The 24966-nt window shown below is 33.1% G+C and overlaps 2 protein-coding genes and 1 long non-coding RNA gene across 4 annotated transcripts in view; 1 reads left to right on the forward strand and 2 right to left on the reverse strand.

The window, feature by feature from the left end:
- LOC115954326 (glutathione S-transferase zeta class-like) overlaps positions 1 to 24966 on the reverse strand; it is a 35607-nt gene that overhangs the window by 9458 nt on the left and 1183 nt on the right. The gene's annotated exons all lie outside the window — the stretch shown is intronic.
- LOC115954328 lies at positions 17887 to 19225 on the forward strand. The gene is made up of 3 exons (XM_031072255.1): positions 17887 to 18225; positions 18352 to 18443; positions 18720 to 19225. Exons 1-3 carry the CDS (start codon positions 18163 to 18165, stop codon positions 18865 to 18867), a joined length of 303 nt encoding a protein of 100 aa, XP_030928115.1. The 5' UTR covers positions 17887 to 18162; the 3' UTR covers positions 18868 to 19225.
- LOC115954329 lies at positions 20564 to 23435 on the reverse strand. Of its 2 annotated transcripts, none has more exons than XR_004083881.1 (3): positions 22085 to 22229; positions 21199 to 21258; positions 20564 to 20593 (listed from the first exon to the last, which is right to left on the reverse strand). It is a non-coding gene; the product is annotated as an uncharacterized LOC115954329 (long non-coding RNA). The 2 variants fall into 2 exon arrangements; XR_004083880.1 differs by lacking the exons at positions 20564 to 20593; positions 22085 to 22229 and adding exons at positions 22237 to 22298; positions 23347 to 23435 and having other exon boundaries at positions 21229 to 21258.

Genomic DNA, 24966 nt, shown 5'->3' on the forward strand with positions numbered 1-24966 from the left:
ATTTAAAACTTAAAAAATCAATTGTGCTCATTGTAGGATCTCGATTAGTGGCCCAAACCTAAAATGTATGGGATCTCGGCCCAATGAGCCCAATACAATAAATTTGTAAAGAGTGGGTCAAAGAACTAGATCCTAATGAGTCGAACAACAGTTAGTATTGAATTAAATGACAATCAAGCACGAATAAGAGATACTGATATCAATGGACTTTCAGTCCGAGGAGGTCACAATTATATATATATATATATATATATATCGATCACAGTTGGATATAAGGATAATTTTGATTGTTACAATGTTCTCTTTCTATTTTTCCGATCCCCTTCTATGAAAGGTCTTTCACCCTTATATATCCCCCTTTGGACCATCTTCACCATACACCTATTGACCATCCGAGCCCTTACTTGAGTATCTGTCCCATCAAACACCCCCTTTGGTTTTCTATGAGTTGTGGTAGCCAAAGTAGTACTGTTCAGAGGTCTTCTCCACATAAATGCGGCCAGAAAGGTAGCTGCAGTGCATTTAATGTGATAGTGACAGCTTTCCCTTAGATATTTTTAGGTTTCCTTCATTCTCGTATTTTCATAAGGCATGTCTCTATCATTAGAGCTTCTTGGAAGATTACGCTAATTGATGGAGTACATATTGTGAACTATATTCATCATATCCGAGGAGGACAACCTTTCACTTGTTCCCCACCTTTGAGACTTTAATTGGGAACAATTAACAATTATTTGCTCCTCCTCTGACCTATCAATGTCTTCGGATAAGGCCCAAGTCTTAATATACTATTTTGGGCCCCTGTCCCTACACTCATAAAGTAAATTTAAGGGACTAAAGTGTAGTTTAGCCTTAAATTTAATCAGGAGGCAAAACTTGATATTTACATGCATACTCATTAATATCCAATTAATATATATATATATATATATATATCAAAATTAAAATCCAAGAGATGAAAAACCCATCTCCTACCACTCAAGACCCACCAACCTCCAAACCTTCCAGAGATATTGCCAAAAGCTAGCGGAGACATTGTGAGGGGTTTGGAAAAGAAGTCAGAGCCACCATGAGTGTGGTGGTTGTGACCTCCTGATGGTCCGTTGTTGCTCAAAATGACAAAGGCTAGATACAAGACATGAATGTAAACTTTTTTTTTTTAAGAGAGTTTCAAAATTTGGCATCCACTCCTAATGATAACTCTTTATTATCAGACCAAGACACCATTCAATTTTTGGTGTAGATAGGGATTGGACTCCAAATCTCCTATGCAACAATCAAAAACTTTACCAGTTAAACCTAACTGAACCACACAAATGTAAACTTTAATTTAAGTAAAATTGTTAAAATAGTTTCTTTGACCAGTTGTGAAAATTTAAGAAATTTTGTTTTGGGGTATAAAGCTTTTCCCAAAAGGTAGCTTTTTGGCTTTTGGGGTTTCTGAACCTTTAATTTATATTAATAACTAGATGAAATAGTTGTATATTTATCTGTTTATTTTATAAAAGAAAAATCCCCAGAAGATTGGTTTTAACTTTCCTGCTTCTGTGTAGTCACTAATTTCTTAAAAAAAAATTGGAGGTTTGGATTCATGAGAGAGACACTCAACAATTTCTTTTTGTTTTATTAAGATTAAAACATTAGATTTATTTATTTATTTGAAGATTATGTATTTGTCCTGCCTTTTTTTTAAAAAAAAAAAAATTGTAGTTGCAATGCAATCTAAAAAGAATTGAAGGAAGGTCCTTATTCTTGACAAAGACCAGATTGCTGTTCAAAATGACAAAGGCCAGATCTTAAAAAGTACCATGCTCGCAGCAACTTCAACTTCTTTTCCAAGCTCCGATAACGTTTGCAGCTGGTTGGAAATAGATGGTTCTTGAGTTGTAGGAGGATGGGTGTTTGATATCATGAGTTTTGATTATAGTGTATTCACTGTATTCAAACCCAACAGAAGGTGGAAACCTTTTATTACCTTAAGCAAGAAATTAAGAGTGACAGAAAGGTAATATGGAATACCGTTGCTCCAATCACCTCACAAGTCATAACTGTCCTCACTAACCGTACATTGCCACCAACAATGGCCAAGTTTCTCTCGAAGAAGCTTTCGTGTGCACCATCCCAACCATTAAATCACAATGAAAGTTGTCAATACCACCTACAAATAAATAAATAAACTCAAATTATACTACCGAAAATATTTGAGCTTTTCTCTGCGGCCAAACACAACAATAAAAAGGAAAAAAGGAAAAAGAAAACATGCCGAAAGAAAGAAAGGGAACCTTATTGGAGGCAAATTGAAATCTGAAAAACGAACAAACAATTTAACAAATTCTTAGGTGCAGATTAGAGTCTTATAATCCAAAATGACTTTTGAAACCAACGATGCTCAAACTAAAAGTAATTTGAAAATAAACGAATTAGTAAAACTAAATAAAAATTAAAATGATTCACAAATATATGATCCGATTTTTTCGGAGAGAGAGGAAAAGAGTGACCTTCTTGAAGGAATCGGTGTTTTGGGCTAAAGTTGGGCCAACAAAACATCACGTGTAAAGAAACGGGACAGGCTCCTCTCCAGTTTTAATATCTCCTGTTGTCTCCCGTTTTTATACGGATGACTGACACTTGGCACGTAAAAGATCCAAGGGCGAAAAAGACCATATCTCTTTCTTCCTCCAGCCTCTGTTTCCAGTTTCCACAAAAATTTTTGATTTTCTCTCCATTTGTCTTTTTTTTTTCCTCTCTCCAACATCATTACAACCACCTGATCAACAAAGGCATCAAGACCATAGCTTTCCGGAGAAGAATGGAAAAAAGGAAGATCTGATCTTGAGAAAAAAATCAAGAAAATGCTTTCCTTCAAATCTTTTCACTAGAGACTATTCTATGTTTGGTTGGTTTTCTTCAAGTCATTTTCTTGTGTGCCCAGTGATTTCTTAGCAAAAGAGGGGCTGTACAAGACAACATATATGGATTAAAAAGTTGCAGAACCCAAATTTTGATAAAACCCATCAACTGCGATTAAAATGATGAGCACCCAAAACCAAATCTTTTCCGTCATGAGAATCAAAGCAACATCAAAATCCTTGAAATCCTTGAAGACCCATCATGAATGAGACTTTGCCCAAACAACACTCTCATCTCCATTAGAACCCAAATCCCTTAAAACCCAGCCCATCCACAAAAACAAAAGCAAAAAGTAATGACAGATCTGAAGAGATAAGAGATAGGGACTGTAATTTTGTAGAGAAAAAGGGAATTGAGAGAAAGGCTCAAGCAATAGTTTTAATGATAGAGAGAGAAGGGCGAGGAACAACAAAGTGAAGAATGAGATGTGAGAGAAAGACAAATGGATAGAAAATCTAAAATTGCCATGGAAAGAGATGTTGGAGGAAGAAAGAGAAGTGAGTTTTTTTTAGCCCTTGGATCTTTTACTTGCCAACTGTCAGTCATCCGTGTAAAAACAGGAGACAACAGGAGATATTAAAACTGGAGAGGAGCCTGTCCCTAAAGAAACAACACTTAATGAATCACTGAAAAACGTCCTAAACAGGTATGTATATTAAAATGAATCACTTATGTGGTTTTACACTTACAACTTAGTAATTCCAAATTTGCAATTTGAGCCCATATTCGATCAACGTTGCTAGGACAATATTCAAGTGCATATTAATATAATAATAATGTGTTAAGAGAGCAATAAATTGGATTACTTAAGCAAACAAAGTCCAGAAATAAAATTTTAAAAAGAAATAAGATGTACATATTAGAATCTGTGCTAGGACGACAACTTGCTGCAAGTTTTCATGAGAAGAGACTTTTGTTTCCTGAAAACCAAAAAAGAAAGGCATATTTGTAATGAAGAAAACACAAAACAAATTAGAAGTAGAAAGTAAAATGAAAATAAATAAATAAAAAATTGTAGATTTTGGTTTACAGATTGTTCTAGGGCTTTTATGCTTTGAAGTTCTGTCCCCAAAACCAAACACAACAATAAAAAACAGAAAAAAAAAAAGATTAAAAAAAAAAACAGAGCATGTCAAATTAACCATTTAAATTATGGGAAAAAATAGTGGGAGAAAGAAGAGATGCTCTATCAGGGTGAAGACCGCAGACAGTCCTCTCATGTTCCTTCTTTTTCTTCTACTATTACTCCTCTTAAACGAAGTGGCGTTGGTTTCAAAGTTGTGCAAGAAATAAATTACAAAGAAAGAAGAGCGTAGAGAGTAAAAAAAAAAAAAAGTTTTTTTCCTTTTTGTTTTTTGTGGAAACTGGAAAGGAATATAAAAGGTGCAAAATTTGTAACTTCCTAGGAGACAGAAAGTTGTGTCTATAGTTTAATCAGTTGATTTATATAAGAATAAAAAATAAATTCTAAATTAAAGTAGGAGAATATGTGAGGAAAAAATTAATATATAATGTTAAAATTGTCTAAGATAAATGTGTAAAGTCTATAATCTTTTTATTTTTTTTGTAAAAAAAATAAGAATAAAAAATAAATAAGAAAAATAATAATTATGTGATGATTGACGTGGCGATGAGGTGATGCAATAGGAGTTTAGCAGCAATAAATATTACACTTTAGCTTTTAGATATATATAGATGAGAACCATTCCTATATTACCTCAACGTAAAGCATATTAGAGTCATTTCGTGGCTTCCCCCTTTTTGGCTGAAGATCTTTAAGGTTATACTCATGTTTTTCCTCAGGATCATACCGAATCCCTTCCAGTCTCCTGTCGTTCAAATGCTTCCAATGAAGGGGGGTCCCTAGAGTATTCAAAACTGTCAGCAAGTAGTGTGCAATACGCTCCTCACCTACCATTGAATCTTTCACAGACCCTTCATGTGAATTAAGAAATTGGTAAGCTTTATTTGATAGAACAAGCAATACAATGTGGCAAAACTAAACTCTTGATTCTTGGAGTTTAGATTGTGAACGCAATTGGTCCTTTAAGTTTTAAGTCCATCAAGTTTAAAAAATGAGCATTGTTAGTTATTTTGTTAATAGATATTAGTGTTATTATATATGTGGCCAATAGAATAATGGTGTGACATCTTTTTACACACTTGGACCAACCAAAATAAGCCATGTCAATTCAAATCCAGGTTAGGTCCATATAAGCTAAACAAACGGAACAATCTCTTCAATCTGTCACTCATCCCTCTTCTCTTTCCCTCCTCCATCCCAAATTAATGACAACCTTCTCTCCACCATCAACCTTTGACCCTCCGCCATACCTGGACCCATGGAGCTCTTTGGATTGAGAGTGAATGTCTCCTTTGGGTTGAGAAGGGCTTGAGTTTCTTAATTGGGTCGAATAGTCAAAGTCGGAGCAAATCTTTAAGAGGGCTCAGTCGGCATTGGAGGAGCAGAGGTGACCTAACTGTCCTCCTTAACCGTTGCTTCTCTTCAACCAATTTCATAGTCAGATCTCTCTCTATCAACCTCAAATTTCTTCTTCTCTTTTGGGTTTTTATGTGAGTCCCTTTTGTGAGCTATCTTGGGGAATATATATCTATAGAATTTTATACCTAAAGTTACCAGTCCAGCTGGGTGAAATAGGTGGATGATCATCATGAGCTTTGACGGCCATGATTGATAAATGTTAGGATGTGTTAGTTTGAGTTTGGCATTTTTTTGTTTTTGCTAAAAGAAAATTAGACTTCTATAGTTTTGGTGGGTTGGATGGAGCTTACATAAGTTTTTAATTGACGTGGTTGCTTTGTATTAAACCAACTCGGCTAAAGATGCTTCGACATTGTTTTGTTAGTCATATAGCAATAACATTAACAGTAATTAACAAAATGACTTCTCAATGTTCATTTTTTAAATTTGAGGGACAAATAGCACACATTTAAAACTTAAAAAATCAATTGTGTTCATAAAGTAAATTTAAGGGACTAAAGTGTAGTTTAGCCTTAAATTTAATAAGGAGGCAAAACTCGATATTTACATGCATACCCATTAATACCCAATTTTTTTTTTTTTTAAAAAAAAATCAAAATCAAAATCCAAGAGATAAAAAACCCATCTCCTACCACTCAAGACCCACCGACCTCCAAACCTCCGAAAGATACTGCCAAAAGCTAGCGGAGACATTGTGAGGGGTTTGGAAAAAAAGTCAAAGCCACCATAAGTGTGGTGGTTGTGACCTCCCGATGGTCTGCTGTTGCTCAAAATGACAAAGGCCAGATACGAGACATGAATGTAAACCTTTTTTTTTTTTGAGAGAGTTTTAACCTTTGGCATCCGCTCCTAATGATAGTATTTTATCATCAAACCAAGACACCATTCAGTTTCTAGTGTAAGCAGGGATGGAACCCCAAATCTCTTATGCATCTATCAAAGACTTTATCAGTTGAGCTAACTAAACCACACAAATGTAAACTTTAATTTAAGTAAAATTGTTAAAATAGTTTCTTTGACCAGTTGTGAAAATTTAAGAAATTTTGTTTGGGGGATAAAGCTTTTCCCATAAGGTAGCATTTTGGCTTTTGGGGTTTCTAAACCTCTAATTTTTTATTAATAACTGGATGAAATAGTTGTATATTTATCTATTTATTTTGTAAAAGAAAAATCCCCAAAAGATTGGTTTTAACTTTCCTGCTTCTGCGTAGTCACTAATTTCTTAAAAAGATTTGGAGGTTTGGATTCATGAGAGAGACTCAACAATTTCTTTTTGTTTTGTTAAGATTAAAACATTACATTTATTTATTTGAAGATTATGTATTTGTCCTGCTTTTTTTTTTTTTTTGTTAAATTGTAGTTGCAATGCAATCTAAAAGGAATTGAAGGAAGGTCCTTATTCTTGACAAAGACCGGATTGTTGTTCAAAGTGACAAAGGCCAGATCTTAAAAAGTACCATGCTCGCAGCAACTTCAGCTTCTTTTCCAAGCTCTAGTAACATCTGCAGCTGGTTGGAGATAGATGGTTCTTGAGTTGTAGGAGGATGGGTGTTTGATATCATGAGTTTTGATTATAGTGTATTCACTGTATTGATGAATAAAGGTCTGTTTAGCTACTGCTTATTACTGAAAACTGAAAACACTGTAGCAAAATCATTTTTAAATATGTAAATAGTGTCATGGGACCAATTTTTAATGAAAATTTTGCTAAAAAAAGAGGTTTGTGGGTCCCATGAACAGTGCACGGAACCCACTGACAGACGCATTCTTCAGCCAAACACAAACATTGATACAAAACGCTGTATCCAAACGTATTCTAAGTATTGTGTGTTGCCAGTTCTATTCAATAAAATGTGATAATGCTGATGTGACATATTGTTATTGGAGGGGTAAATAAGCATAGTTCAAAACTTAGATGCAGTACTTGAATTTGGGAAAAATGACTAAATACCTTTTATTTTTAAAGTATATAACAAAACATTCATTTTTTTCAAAATATTTAGCAAAATACTCTTGTTTTTGGAACTCGATATTGCTAATATCGAACTCAACATTCTACGCATATTTTGCCACTTAATTTTTTTGAAAATTTTGCGTAGAACTAGCTAGACATTACCAATGTGAAAAAACACATAGCACACACAAGTCACAATTAAATGTGAATACTATGTAATGCTAACAATAAAAAGTTTCAAAACATAGGTTTTTTGCTAAATACTTCGAATAAAAGGTAAGTAGCCATTTTTCTGGCTTAAGTTCTCTTTCTAAAATTCAGCCCTAAGCGGGCCTTGATTTTACACATTCATCTTAGGCAGTTTTAACTTTATATATAACTTTGCACTTACAAATTCATCTACTTTAATTTAGATGTTTCTAACTAAGCAATAAAATCAATGAAGAATCTAAAACCAAAAACAATGTTCATACATATCTATCTATACTATTATATAGTAATGGAAACTTTAAAATAAATTTTACAAAGCTCTTTTTGTGCCATGCCATTAGCAGCTTTTTTCTTTTTTTTTTTTTTGTTGCAATTTTTACTTTGTTTAACCTTTCATCTTCTTCAACCATTGTCTTCTTAGTTCAATTTTTCATCTTCTCCATCATGACTTCTTAATTTCATTTGATTTCATTTTTAAAATTTAAAATTTTCTCCTTTATATTTTCATAAATTCTTCAGTTCCACCCTTCCAACCTTTCATCTTCATAAATTCTACGGTTTCACTTTTTTGAACCTTTCATTTGCTTCCACCGTTACTCTTCCAACTTGATTTTCTTATAAATTTCTTTTACTTCATTTCCACCTCTCCCCTATTCCTTCCAAGTTGTTCACTGTAAAAAGGTCAATATTCTCTTTGTCTCTCTGTCTCTGTCTTTCTCTCTCTCTCCAAATTTGTCTCTTTTGATGCTTTTTTTTAATTGTTTCAATCACTTTTTTTCCTGCTAATATTTCTTTTTGTTATTGTTGATTTAATTGTCACTTCACATTTGTTACTCTTTTTGGTATTCCAATTCCTGATCAAATTTTTTTTTTCCTTTTTTTTTTTTTTTTAGTGATCCATTTAGATGTTAAACTATGAGACTTTACTAAATTTTGTTTATTTTTAAATCATTTTAGGTGAACAAAATTGTAGTTTTTGTAGAGAAAGTACTCTTAATAATTGTACTAGAAATACTATATAGTACCACTTATTCAGATAAAAGCAAAGGTTAATCAAATGGAAATAAATTCAATTAGTGACATATTTTAGCTTTCACAATTGTATTTTCATTATTATTTTTGTTATTGTTGTTGTTATTATTAATTATTATAATGATACACATAGAAAATTAATTATGAGATTTTGCTAATAATTTTTTATTTTTTTTATCTTTTTGGGTGGACAAATTTGCAGTTTCTATAGAGAAAATAATCTTAACAGATATATAACAAATTATTTTTCTAATTGATCAAATTAATCATTGTTAAGTGATGACTAATATGAAATTTTGCAAACCGATGATTGATAAGACATTTAGTTTTTTTGCAAAGTATCTTCATATAAGTATGGTTTGATTCAATGTATTTTTATGGATGTATTCAGATAAATAATGTATTCAAGAAGAAAGATCATGATTATACTTTGTATACTTCAAAAGAGATAGATTGGTTTGGAATTAAAGATAATATCAAAGTAGGATGCTACAAGTTGAAATTTTTTTAATTATGGGAAAAAGCTATTTTTGATTATGATTATACTTTGTATACTTCAAAAGAGATAGATTGGTTTGGAATTAAAGATAATTTTAAAGTAGTATGCTACAAGTTGAAATTTTTTAATGGCAGGAAAAAACTATTTTTCTCATTCTTTTTTAAATGTCATAATTGGAAAATTTTAATCCACACTATATCCTATCACTACCAAATTGGCTCATAATATGAATAGTTGATAAAAATCTTAATATAATATAAAGTAATATATATATATATATATATATATATATATATAATTTTTTATTTATAGGAAACACAAAATTCATTACTTTAAAAAAAAAAAAAAAAAACGCTTGCCCTTTGTTTGTCTGGTAAACAGTTATATAAAAAAGAAAATGAAATTCTCTTATGAGAAAACGCTTTGTTATAGATTATTAATCCTAATATATAATTTTATGAATTTTTTTTAAAAATAAATTATATATTACATTTCATTTTAAAATAATCAAATATTCTCGCACGATGTGTAGGGTTGTGACTAATTTTTCATAATTATTGTCATGTAATGTAATATTGGAGTTGATCATAAAAAAATATAAAAAAATAAAAAAAATAAGGGTCCATTTGGGAACAGCTTATTTTGCTGAAACTGAAAATTTTTTGCTGAAAGTACTGTAGACAAAGCTAAAAAAAAATAAATAAATAAAATAAAATAAAAAGTAAGGTTCCATTTGGGAACAGCTTATTTTGTTGAAACTGAAAATTTTTTGCTGAAAGTATTGTAGATAAAGCTAAAAAGTAGTTGAAATAGTACAATGAGACCCATGAATAGTAGCAAAAATAAGCTAAATAATAACAAAAGCCGGCTTTTTAAGTCAATGCCAACTTATTTTACTATTTAGCTTATTTTTGCCACTATTCATGGGTCTCACTACATTTTTTGATACTATTCATGGGCCCCACTGTACTAATTCCGCTAACTTTTACCTCTATCTTCAATACATTTATTCATAATTATTGACATGTATTGTAATGTTGGAATTGAGCATAATAAAAAATAAATAATAAAAGTACAAGTATGCGGTTGGCATGGATTATTTTTGCCAACTTATTTTACTATTCAGCTTTTTTTTGCTATAGCCCTATGGTGCATGCCACTATGGTTACTTATTCTTCTCACTTTCTCGAATCCTTATCATCTGTATGGCCCGTTACTATTAGAAGACTGTGAACTACAGGATGAAAAACTAGATGTTAAAGCAACTCGGCTCGTTGGGAAATTCATGTTAGTTGACTTTTACCTTTATCTACAGTACATTCAGTAAAAAAGTTTTTAATTTCAGTAAAATAAGCAGATCCCAAACAGACATTTAAATGTAGTATCATTGATAAATGTTGTTCAAAAATCAATCATCTTTGCAAAAGATTTTATGTACCCTATTATTATAGTTGCATATGTTAATAAGTTATGCATACACATTCCATCTAAAAACACAATTTCAATTTTATATCACCGATTGATGTCTTTGTTTGATGATAAATAGTTATCATCATGAGCAAACGCTATAGGTTAAAACCTTCTTAAAAAAACTCTTTATATCATAGTATAACTATCATCCCTCCTCGTGCAATTAATCAAGAGACCTTTCTAACCAACTAATCCACCCTCCCACCCAAAAAGTATGTTACTACTTATGGGGGATTCTAGCATTTTACCCTTATTTTTTAAAAAAAATTAGCAATATGTCCCTATTTTGAAACTATTTAGGAATATGCCCCTATTTTGAAACTCAATTTTAATAAAACTGAGTTTCAATGAAATACTTGATTTGTAGAAAATTGAGTTATACCCGATCAAACTTACAAAAAAAAAAAAAAAATTGCATGGAACTTGAGTTCATGGAGCTCGAGTTCCATACCTATTGCTACGTTTTTATTGCCTTATAGTGGCGTTTTAAATAGAACTTGAGCTCCATGAACTCAAGTTCTATGCAAGTTTTTTTTTAAGTTTGATTGGGCATGACCTATAGCTACGTTTTGATTGTCCCATAGTGGCATTTTTAATGGAACTCGAGTTCCATGCAATTTTTTTTTTTTTTTTTTTTTTTTTTCAGTTCAATCGGGCATAACCTATAGCTACGTTTTGATTGTCCTATAGTGGTGTTTTTAATGAAACTTGAGCTCCATGAACTCGAGTTCCATGCAATTTTTTTTTTTAAAAGTTTTACCGAGCATAACTCGATTTTCTACAAATCGAGTATTACATTGAAACTCGATTTTGAGAAAATCGAGTTTCAAAACAGGGGCATATACCTACATAGTTTCAAAACAATGACATATTTCTAAAATTTTTAAAAAATAAGGGTAAAATTCTAGAATCCCCACTACTTACAAGTAATCTATATATTCTATATACATATATATATATATATATATATATATATATATATAAAACCGAAGATTTTGAAGCTCCCACAATTTTCCATGTCAGCACAATATTAAAATAATAATAATAATAATAATAATAATAATAATTCTCTAAACCCTACACGATGCTCTGCTTCTCTATATTAAAAATTTTCTAAACCCTAAACCTGATGCTCTGCTTCTCTATATTAAATAAAAAAATGACTAGAGAGAGAGATATAAAGAATAGAGAGCTTTTGTGACCGTAAAACAAAGAGAAATCTGATAAGATGCAGAGAGTGTTGGAGAGAGAAACCTGAGGGAGGCCTCTTCACTACTGTTAAACCGATCTCCCTCCATCTTCCGATTCCACACAGTTGTCGATAAGTTTCAGTTTCATGTTCTATTCTATTCTATTTTGTTTTTTGTTTTTATTTATTTGGCTTGATATCCAGGTTATTAGACAAGAAGGTAGTGGAGCAAACACAAGCCACGAAGGGAAAAGATATTTCAAATCCACATGTTTCTACTCTCTCTCTCTCTTTGAATCTTTCTATTATTTGCCTTCTGTTTTTCGGTTTTTGATCTTAGTTTCATATTCTAGGGTTTTTAGGTTTATTGTGTTTATGCGATCAAAATTTGAACAGTCCTGATTGATTTATAATCTGGGTTTGCTTTCATTTGATTAAAAAATGGGAAATTTTGTTGTTTTTGTTGGGCAATTTGGGTTTTAATCTATGACTTATTATCTGATTTTTGTTTTCCTCCTTCTTATTTTGATTTTTTTAGTTAAAGATATATTTACTAATTTCAATTTTCGCTTAATTTCCGATTGTTACTAAGCGGTTTTGTGTTTTTTTTTTAGGCTAACTTTATAATCTACTTGATAATTTAATGTGCTTTTGATTTTAATCCTATCAGGGGGTTTCTCTACTTGAAAAAAGGGTCAAAATTAATGAAGATTTGATTGGTTGGTTTATAATCTGGGCAATTTGGGTTTTATATCTATGAATCATTATCTGATTTTTATTTTACTCCTCCCTGATTTGATTGTTTTAGTCAAAGTTCTATTACTTAATTTGATTATAGCTTGATTTTTTATTGTTATTTAGGAGTTTTCAAGTTTTGTTTAGGCCACGAAGGGAATGAGTTGCCCACGACTCATTCCCCAACAGGTATTTCTCTTGAAAATAACAATTCTGGTATTTTCACGCTATATGAAGTCTTTGCTTTTTATGAATACCATAGTTTTCAGAACCAGAACGAACCGGGAGTTTGGACCATGAAAACCAAGAACCGGGATAAAAACCGATTTTTTAGGCATAAAAACCGGATTTTTTGTTAATTCCGTGAACCACTAAAACCAGGGTTGGACCGCACGAACTGATGAGAACAGTGCGGTCCAACCCCTTAGCAATTTAAAAAAAAAAAAAAAAAACTTAACACAATTTTATTCTACTTAATTAAATTATCCATCTCTTACAAGGAATAAAAAAAAATTATAATTAAAATCCTTCAAAGATATTCAACTTTACTTCAAAAATTAATCATAAATTTTAATATTTTCATGGTTATTATTTTATTTTATTAACTTTCTTATTTAATTATTAAATATATGCTTGAAAATCATTAAATTTCCCTCATATATATAGATATATTTTCAATTTTGCTAGTTTTATAAATTTAATATCTATATTTAGGGTTTAATTAATTATTAAATTAATTATAACATCATCGCTGTTCGACCTCGGTTCGACCTCAAAAACCTTGAATCTCTCCCTTTTATGGTTCAATGAATAGTCCGAGTCTGAAAACCTATTGAATACAGGTATATGACCTTTGTTTTGACACTGAGAAGAAATGCAAGCCTTTTGTTGTTAATTTTCTGTTCCAATTATGTTTCAGGCCCTTTTGTTCTGTTATAGTTTTTAGCGATTTAATTTTGATTTCTTTTTTTTTCTTTTTTTTGTAATGAATATGCATTGTGCAGAGAGAGTTGGAGAGAGAGAGATCTACGGGAGGCCCTTCACTACTGTCAGACCGATGCCCTCTAATACTGATGAAGAGATTGTTGTATTAATTGCTGATTTGACACAACCAAATGAAGCATGGAGTTGAACAGATTGTTCTGGTATTGGACAGATTCTTTTTCTTCTCTTTTAGTTTTATACTCTTGCACAAATTGTTTGTTCTTCTCTTTTCCATTATTATTATTATTATTTATCTAAATGCAACCAAATGACCAATCTTTGGAACTCTGGCATATTTTTTTTATATATGTTTTATTTAATTATTAGTTGTCTATGTGTTAGGAGGAACTGGAGCATGACTATAAGAAGAAGAATGAAAAGCCACTTCAATCTGCATATTTTATAATTTTAATGCAAACCAAAGCAGTCACAATGAATCTAAGAGGAGATATGAAAAACTTGAAATCTTTGACTTTCAATTCTTTTATTCGTTTGTATATTATATGACTAAAAATGTACGAAACATTGACTTTGTTATCATGCGACTGTTCATAATTGTTGGCTCATTCTAGGAAATCACAATATGTATCACTATTGCACTCTTTTCTCTGTAAAAAAAAGGGGGTATTTGGTATCGGATGTTGACTGAACTCTTTTCTCTGTAAAAATAAAAGGGGGGGGGTATTTGGTATCAGATGCTGACTGGTAAAAAGAAGCTGAGTGGATGTGTTTTGTTTGATTAAATGATGGAGATTACTAACAAATTGTTTCTTATGATTTAGTATTTATTTGTGTCTTACACATTACAATTAGGTGTTGGATTTTGAAAATTTTCTTGGTTTTAATAATTGAAGGATGGGAGAGAGGAAGGTGCTAGACAAATACTACTCACCTGTCTTCAACCCAGAGGCTTTTGAGGGGTCAAGCATGCATGATGCTCCCCATAAGTAGATGTTATTGGTGACAATTATTTAGATATTCGAAGGTTCTGATTCTACTTCAAATGTACAGATGCTTTTCTAAGCTTACCGTCAAGACTGACCCATAAAATTTCAACTATATTGTTGAGTCTGGTACTGCCAAAAATTTTGAACCTGTGTGAAGAGGATGAGGTAAAATAAAATAAATAAAAATAAAAGTCTTGGAATCTTTTATACATATAACATGGTTTCTGACAAAATATTTTGATTATTCTTTTAATTCATTAGGCAGCAGAGACAATAACCATAAAAGAGAAGTTGGAGAGATGGAAGATGCAATGAAATCTTTAGAGAACAAAAGCCTTGGATTTGAAAAGAAAAATGGACATCATTACTACATTGGATAGGATGAAATCTATGAAGGTATTATTTGCTTTACCAATTCTATTTTTATTTATTAGGGTAGGCTATCATCTCACAATGCCACAAATGGAATCTTTAAGTCTCAAATTGCCTCTGTAAAAGATTATATGATGATAGATCAAAGTAGAAGGCCATGAAGGTTGTCTTTGGCCTTTCATGGCCTTTTAGGTATAGGTTTTTATTTTTTGGGATGCTCTTCAAAGCATATACTTGGTTATGTGATGGCAATGTTTCTTTTAAATTTTCCTTCAAATTCACTCACTTTCTTAAAGTAATTTTTATTTTCTTTAGTTTATAATATCCGGGTCTTTATTTTTCGTTCAACTTTTATGGGTTCAGTTCTTTTTCTTTTATTTCATGGACTTAATCAGCAAACACGGTACCCCTACATGGTACTGCTCTTTCTTATCAATTTTCAGCTTCAATCTTCTTGGGTTTAATCCTTATTCAAATATGTTAAAACTTTTAAGGTTTTTGTTTTAATTGGTGGTAGTTGAGACTTGAGTGAGGATCTTGCAAAATATGCAAAAGTGTTAGTAGTAGGGGCTAATGGATTGGGCTATGAGCTACTAAAAGACTTGGCTCAGTCAGGTTTCCAAAATCTCAAGGTTATAGACATAGATAGGATTGAGGTAATCAATCTCAGGAAAAAAAAAATATCAAGTTCATGTTTTTTTTCTTTTTTTCTTTTTTAAATCATCACACCCATGTCATAGGTAATTTAGAAGATGTTACCATATAATAATAATAGAAAATTAAAAAAATTAAATTAAAAAAAAAAAAGAAGGTTATTTGGAAGATGTTGAAGCACTTGGGCAAAGTAGGTAAATGAGATCTATCAAGTATTTATCTTCCTATTTAATGATTAATTGTAAGCATATAAAATAGGTAGTCATGAAGGTTTTAGTTGCAATAGTGAAACTTGGGATAGTATTTTACATTTTATGGCTTTTACAGAAATTATGAACTTGAAGCAGAGGAATGAATTTTGTTGCCAAGTTGTGATGGATGTGAATCCCTCATCCCTCAATTTTTAGCAAAAACAACATTCCTGATGGTTGTGACGTCAAAGTTTACTTCATGCTTTTTCATTTCATTTTTTACAATTTTGTGGAAAGAGTAATGGAATTGAAGTTGACTAAAGACAAAAGAGAGAATATTTTTTATGGTATGGCAATGGTATCTTCTGCATCGTCACAATCTAGCATTCCAACTTCTATGATTGGTGAGAGCATGTATTGGTAACTATTTCTTCACTGTGTTGGCGTGCTTGACACAGCAATACGTGATGGAAATGTATGGTGCTGAGGACATAGATATAGTTGTTTCTTCAAGTAATTTCTATTTGAAACCAAGGTAAACTACATATAGTTTCGATAATGTTTTATAGAAAGAGAATGATTGAAACTTTACTTTTAGATATAGAGCTACATTCCATTTGCAATGAGATGTTGACTCCAATTCCATTGATGATTTACGAAAGTCCCCTCTCTATATACCTGTTATCAATAAGTTATTTATGAAATGTTTTCCACATTGTCATTTGACCCTTTGACAATAGATTAATAGTTTTGTACATGAGCTATGATGCTACTTAGATTGATTACTTGATGAACAAATTAGTCTCTTATTGGTTCTTTTAGTTTTTTTTTTTTTTTTTTTTTTTTTTTTTTTTTACCATGTGGTTGATTAATTATCTTTTTATTTAACTAGTCCGTGTATCGCACGGGTTAGCGACTAGTTCTTAAGTATTCTCGAAGCACGGAGAATGATACTCATTCCTCTCACATTCATTATGGAATCTATTTATTAAATTCATGGTAAAGTTCACCTTAAATGTAAAAGGATTGAGCACAATCTTTCCATCTTAGACTACTTAAAATTTTCCTACTGCTTACCATGCGCTGCACTCTTATGGCATAGGTCCTAAATGTAGTTGTACATGTACTTGTCTGCGCAACACATATATAAAAAAGTAAGAATCTCCCCACCATAGGAGTAACATAAATATAAATACATACATACATACATTTGGAGTAACATGTATTATATATATTAAAGAAATACATTTGGTTGCTTGGTGTGGTAAAACTAAAAGATGAGTAGTGGTGGGGTGGTGGTGTGTTAGAGTTGCCACAGGGGGCAGCGGAGGAGGACAGTTTTGAACTGGAGAAAGCAGTGTGTAGCCATGTACTGTTCATGATGCCACCTAATCAGTGGGACCCCGTTTCCAAGACACTTCTCCGTCCACTCCGTCTTGGAGATTCAGATTCAGAATCAGTGATGGTCCGTATTTCTCAACACCAGTGGGCCCCTCACTCACTCCATGTCCGCGTTTACTGCCATAACTCTCCCGACAACATCGAGAATCAGTGCTGGCTCAGGTGTCACGAATGCTGCGTTTGTCTGAAGATGAGGAGAGAGCTGTGAGAGAGTTCCGAAATATGTACAACAATGAGAAGAAGAAGAAGAAGGAGAGCAGCTTTGTGGGCAGGGTGTTTAGGTCTCCTACCTTGTTTGAAGACATGGTCAAGTGCATGCTCCTCTGCAACTGCCAGTCAGTTTCTCTCTCTTTTTTTACTACTTCCATTTTGCAATAGATAAAACTTGGACCATAAATATGACTCTTTCGACAAAAAGAGTAAAAACTTCAAAATCACTGGTCTATTTCCTTTTAGTAACTAGACCACTAGATTAGCTAAGCCAACACTAATAAGACTTCAATAGAGGTGGTCCAAGACTTTAAGCATGGCTAGAGCACTTTGTGAGCTTCACTTGGAACTGCATCCTCAATCATCCAGTCTGTTATTTGTGGCTGATTCTGCAGCTGCTGCTGCAAGTATCAACTTTAATACCCCAAAACCCGATAAGGACCACTTCATTCCCAACACACCCATACCACAAGAGTCCAAGGTTTCAACGAATTTTACAAATTCTGGGTCTATCAAAGCAGACTGTGTTCCAGCTGATATTGTACGCGATGATGATGATGATTATTCATGTCTAAACTGCAAAACTTGTCAGGCTGCGGATGAACCACACAACATTGCCACACAACATTGCTTCTGACTATGATACCATTGGAAATTTTCCTAGCCCAACAGAATTAGCAAATCTTGATGAAGGCTTTCTGGCTTCAAGATGCAATCTTGGGTATAGAGCAAGTCGCATTTTGAAACTTGCCCGGGATATTGTTGAAGGCAGGATTCAACTAGCACAACTTGAGGAGGTCAGTAAAGGAGCAAGCTTTGCCAAATCCAGCAACTACGATAAGTTGGCTAAACAGTTGAAAGAAATTGATGGATTAGGTACTTTTACAGTGCCAATGTGCTTATGTGCATGGGATATTACCCTGTCATTCCAACAGATTCTGAAACTATTCGGCATCTAAGAAAGGTACCCTTTTGGTTCTTCCGCATGCTTTTGTCATTATGATTGACGTTTTCTTAATGCATGGAGAAATTCCTCCCCTACCGTTGAAAACCTAAACATATGAATATGATTGACGTTTTCTTAATGCAGGTCCATGTGAGAAATTCCACCGTTCAAACGGTACAGAGAGATATTAAACGTGTATATGGGAAGTATGCGCCATTTCAGTTCTTGGCATACTGGTGTGTGTGTATATATCATACAAATGAATAATTCTTAGGTATTCTATACTCTCTCCTCTCACATTCATTGTGGAGTCTGCTCATTAAATTCATGGTGGAGTCTACTATGAATGTGATAGGAGGGAGCACTATTTCTCCGTGTTCCGGAAGTACCTAAAAATTTTCCTATATGAATAGTATAATTCCGTATCAAATACTATCTTCTTCATATTTTTCTTTTAACATTTTTGTAATTCTCGTCAACTAATTTTGCTACTTAATATCTCCTTTGATTAGGTCAGAACTCTGGCACTTCTATGAAAAGACGTTTGGGAAGCCAAGCGAAATGCTATACTCTGATTATAAACTAATCATGCCAGTAATATGGGAAGCACAAGTAGTACAAAAAAGAGGAAGAAAAAATGCTGACCAAAGTCAAGCCTAGCATTAGCTTGGATGACCAAAAAATATGCAAAAAGCCAATTAACCTGCCATGTTGGTTCGCTTATTATGTATCACTGTTTTCAAGCACGCTGAAATTGCTTACTATTTGAACAATTTCTGATGCATGTTTAATTGTTTATAGGCACTATCTTCCCTCAAAGTTGTCAACATTGAAGTAGCAGCCATGGCAGCTTGCCATACTATGCCTAAGTGCAACCACCAGCCTGCCATGTGTAGGCACCTGCATGGCATTAGAAAGCCATGCCATTGGTCATGCACAAGCAATGTACATGATCCTGTACTTTCATCGGATTTTACCACCTCGCTTCTTAATGTTGTAACTTGTATCCAGTTTTCTGTAAACTCAAGTTTCTGTTTCATAATTCTCTTTTTCATTTTAATATAGATCCTTTTTCAGAGACAACCCCCCCCCCCCCCCAAACAAAAAAATAAAAAATAACCTTCTCCTGGAGGGAAAGACTCGCATTATACAAATTGAATGAATGAGGCACTTCAGCTCACTACTCTCTAACCATCGTTTCTCAAATGCAGGTTGATAATTTCCTTCCCAATTGTGGATATATAGTTAAATAAGCCTCTCACAAATTATTTATAAAAAAAATTGAAATAAAAGCTCCACAGTCTTTCTTAATTTACTGGTCTTTCTAGCCAACTGGTACGTCTCATCCTTTCGAAGGACAATGTCTACATCTAAACTTGTTACTGCAGATTTTTATTTGGTTATTAAATGAACTGTAAAAGAGTTTCTAAGGAAGTCCTAACACATTTTTTCTGCTAGAAATATGATATTTTATTGGTATACAATAGGAAGAAAACAAACAGGTAAACAAAACTATAATTTTAGTGGATACAAAAGCAAACTGAACTTCAAGGAACTTCAAACAGGTAACCAAACCATTTATTGTATGTATCAGCTCACCATCTATTATTATTCACATTATTCCACAACGTTCCATGAGGTGACAACCTTCATCACAGCACCTTTATCTTCATACAAATATGCCTTGAAAAGCTTTATCTTGAAGCTTGATCATCTAGCAGTGGCACTTTATGCTGTAATTTTGAGATTGGAAGCGTAATCTTAAAACAATTTCAAAAAAATTCAAATATGTGTATATATATATATAGCCCCCTGTTCTAGGATATGTGCGGTATTGTTGTGGTTCGAGTTACAAATGGTGTCTCTTTTCGCGATATTACATCACTTCAAAACTTTCAATTAGGTTAATTAATGTTTTCTCAAGTCTAACATTGGATTACATGTCCTCCATATGCTTATCAAACATTTTTTACCATAATTTTGACCATTTTTTAGATGAGATAGTTCTTAATTTTGATATTTAGCAAGCTCGATGGTCGTGGAGGTCACATCATCCAATGTTGAACCTAACTCATATATACTACAATAACATCAAAACCCTAATCCCAAATTTAGGGTTGATATAAATCCTGAACAGATTAGTTAGGGTCGGCCACATGTGCATGTGTGTGTGTCTATATATACAACAAACATTCTAGACACACCTAATCAATAAGAAATGTCTAATAATTTCTGATTTCTACGATGTTTCTACGTACCTTTTCAACCCATTGGTTTAACTAGCACTTGCCAGAGGAGTATCTGGCTGCTTTTCTGGCATAGCATCTTGGAAAGCCGGTATCTCATTGTATGCCTCATTCAATCTGGATAAGAGAGGGAATTGAGTCTTCAAAAAAAAAAAAAAAAAGGAGAAACCTGTCAGCAGATACAGATACAGAAAAAAATTTTAAAGTAGGCCCTAAATTTCAAGATTACTAAATATAGGTGTTATCATGCATATTTCTCTGCATGTGTGTGTGTGTGTGTGAGAGAGAGAGAGAGAGTTTGTAGCTGTATAATCATTAAACAAGGTAGAAGAAGCAACAAATGGGGCAACCAATGCATAACTAATAAATCCAAAAATATCCATAGCAACAATTCTAGCTTGAGGATGCAGAAATTCATACATCTCAGACCAGAAACAAGATTTTCACTGACAGAAGAAGACTATACAAGGTCATAAATTTTTTTTTAACTACTGTAATTCCACAAACTCTTGATGGCCGAGGTCAAAGAACAATTTGACATTAAAGCAGTTTGAAGATAAAGTTAATACATGTAATGAGAACATTGAAAATCAACCCCTAACCTTTATCTTTTGTTAGTAGTTTTTCTGAAGGAAAAATAATTGTTACAAGACTCAAGACTGCAACGTTTTTCCCATTAATATAAATTATATATGTTTTCTACAAATCAAATGTAACTGCACATTAATTATAGAATGAGCACTACCATGTCAACATTGAACCATTTAATTGCTGCATGAATCTGAGCAGCTAGAAACAAATCTGCCTGCAAAAAATTGCAATGCATTACATTACATTAAGAGAAACACCTTAACTCATAAACTAAATCCATGCAAGCTGCTGTTATGTAGTATTTTAGGAAGTGAAATTCTAGCATGTCATGCACTGTGAAACTAATACGTGTAGAGTATAAGACTGATGCAAGAGTCTAATTTAATACATGGAAGATGCAAGTCTAATGCAATACATGGAAGATGTTAACATGGTATGGTGACATGGCACGAAGGAGTGACATGGCACATGGCCAGCTAAGCTTCAGGGCTGTATTTCATATGTCCCATGTGATTAGAATGCATTCCCAAATTCAATCTAGCCTAAACAGAAGCACATCACATTCCCTGCATCAAAATACTGACTTCAGCACAATTATGTATATTTATATACTTAAGTCAAAAACTTAGTGCTTATCAAAAACTTAGTGCTTAGAGTTGAGTATGGTGCCTTCATGTCTCATAATCCATGGTTTGGGTTTGGAAGAAGAACCATCTTCAGATTGCAATCTTAAAGATTGAGAAGTGGGTTCTGCTATTTTACATTGTGTTCTGCTGTCAGTTGGTCTCAATACTTAAGGTTGTAATAGATTTACAAGCTAGCAAAAGAAAATCTTTGTTTGGTTGTAGAAGATAGACCAACTTCAGGATGGTTGACGACTTACTTAGCAAAGGAGCCCCTACCAATATTGGAACATTTTGGTAGTAAAATGAAAATTCATAGCGATGGCCATTCTTTTAGTCTTCCTCTATGCAGTGATCAATTTTAAATTTAGTTTCAACAAATTTAGGGTGCATGATTATGTGTTTATGGTTAGGCACCTTGTACATTCAATGTAGATAGAGAAAATGGGAAAAGCATTTGTAACAGCTGTAAAACGTTGGTAGAAATTTCCAAAACCCTGACTCTTCAAATGTTTGCACACAGTATACAAGTTTGCAGGCACAGACACAGATGATGCAGGAAACCAAACCAGGTAAATTTCATCTCCAGTAGCAAATCTTCCAGCATAGTCTTTTAAAAGCCTCTCGAGTGCTGAAACAAATGCAAATAATAATCAAAATAAGCCTAAAGCCATTAAGGAGCAGAAACCATCCCATAGTGGCACAAAAAGTTCAAGATAATCCATGAAAATCAAATTATACAAGCCCTTGTTTTCCTCCAAACTATTTGGATGATTTTTTGGGGAGATATGAACACTAATCTGATTTTCCAAACAAACAAACATGTATAATCCCTCCACCAGATCAAGAGTCAATTGTCCACTTAACATGTCTTCCTTACTCCAGTTGAGTGTCCATTTGTAGTAAGCTCTATTGAACTTACAAAAGAAATTAGTATCAAGTCTATTGACAATGTGCCAAAGTTATTTGCTAATCTCATTAACCACGGACCATGGAGGGAGTTTGGAACTGATACAGATAATAAAAATCAGGATCCGATATCATTAGTTAGCTGCATCTCCTAAATGGCTCATGGAAGGACTAATTTCTCAGCTTTTAACTTTATAGTGCACGTATGTTTGCAAATACCATTTATTAGATAACTTCACTTACATCTTACTAAATTTCTATATGCGTTTTCTCAATTTAAAAGAAAGTGTAACAGGATTGGAGGGATTGGTCTTGTCATCAGCTTTTGAATTAAACCAGCCTTCAAACATCCAAGTCTGGCATGGTAGAAAGATATTTTTGAGTTTTCTGCTTTCATGGGCCACAAAAACTTCTTAATTTTAATTCTAGGTATTATGTCTAATAAATTACCAATTGTCCCAAAAGCTTAAACTACTAGAAAATGGTAAATTTAACCTTAATCTAACACTCTACCATCACGCGTGGGCCTAAACTGCCCTTATTAAGTAAGGCCCAACATGTGGGAATTTTATAAATGGGAGGTAAACTGAAGACATGGTTTGAACCCAGCTCCTCCTACTTTAATACCATAATAAATTACAAATTGTCCCAAAAGCTTAAGCTATTAGGAAATTATGAGTTTAATCATTTAATCTAACAATGTCTAAATGTTATAGTGTGTAGCACAATCCAGAACTGATCTGGTATCTACTTATTCTTTCAAATCTTACATCTTTATTTTTTTCCTGCTTTGGGGCCCACCTGCCAGGGAAGGGGGGAGTACTGTGCAGCTTAGTCAAATCTTACCTACAAAGCCTTTTTTGATATAATGTTGAGGCCAAGCAAGTTTCACATCAGGATCAGAACTAATTTTTTCCTCAATGCACTTCTGTATATAGGAGGAAAAGCAGCAAAACAAAACTTATATCGTATAAGTTCTAACAATTTCATGAAAATAACAACATAGGGGTATATAACCACAACAGTCTCACTCAGATATATACCAGTGTAGCTATATTTTGAAAAGGCTGTATGCTCGAGGAAACAATATTGGCAGCCTACATATCCAGTTATAAAAGCAACCCCATTAGTGTCTAAATCTGAAACATACTTGCAAAAACATGTGTGAATATTAGCAAAAATGGATCAGGTACAACAAAGAATCATGCCTGATTAGATCAGGAAGCTCAAAACATTATACCATATCCTCAAGGCTGGAAAAGAAAGTAAAGCCAAAGAGGGATTTTCAAACATATTATCCAACATATAAAAAAGAACAATACTAGTGTTATTCACCATGTGAGACACAATTACTTGTAGGCATGCTTGCAAGGTTGTTTGGTAAATAATACTCCCCATTTGCTTTTGAAATAGAGAGTGTCCAATTCAAAGTGTAGATCTAGTATTTAACAAATCTAAGGGTGAACATGATGCCACCTCCTTTAAAATTAGTAATCATTCATTATTTGGTGGAATAGAATTTTAAATGATGTTGCACCATATATATACATGTTTAGATTCATGAAAACTATATCTTAAACATGAGGTGGAAACTCTCATTTTCAAAGAAATTGGAGAGGATCCTGATCCTAGGCACCAATCCACAAGAAATTAGTTTATTTCAAAATAGCCATAGCTGGCATAGTGGCATAGCCATCCTTTTCAATGTGTACCCAGTTTGCTTAGCAAGTGAAGTAGGCTTTATATACATTCTTCAATGTAAATTATAGGTGGTTATTTGCATAAGTTTCACCAAGATAGAATTTGAAGCAGAAACAATTTTCAAGTTATTAATGTGGCAAAAAACGATAGAGGTAGTTCCAAGTGCAATTATATGCCATCAGCTCCTTGCAGCCTCATGTCGTGAGTACTATTTCTCCCTTTACTCAACACCTGATACTCTTTTTCCTTGGAAAACTTGTGTGGCACTCAAAGATCCCTCCCAGGGTTGCTTTCTTCTCGTGGACTGCCACCTTAGGAAGATTCTGACACTTGATATTCTATGGAATAAGGGAGTTACAGTTTTGGATTGGTGCTATATGTGTGAAAGAAGTGGGGAATCAGTGAATCATCTTCTTCTTCATTGTCCCATTGACTATGGTATGGGCTCTGTTTGGTCTTCTATGGGTTATGCCGCAAAGTGTTACTGACCTATTTTCAGCTTTGCAAGGTCCTTTTTGGTAAACATTGAAAGATGGATTTGTGGAGGGCTGTGCCACATTGTGTCTTATGGTGTATTTGGAGATAACAGAGCACAAGATGCTTTGAGGGAATAGAATGGTCTATTCTTGAGTTAAAATATTTCTTTCTACACTCTTTACTGGATTGCAGTTGTGTTTTTTATTCTTTTC

The sequence above is a fragment of the Quercus lobata genome, chromosome 7 (assembly GCF_001633185.2).
Source record: "Quercus lobata isolate SW786 chromosome 7, ValleyOak3.0 Primary Assembly, whole genome shotgun sequence".
Lineage (NCBI taxonomy): Eukaryota > Viridiplantae > Streptophyta > Magnoliopsida > Fagales > Fagaceae > Quercus > Quercus lobata.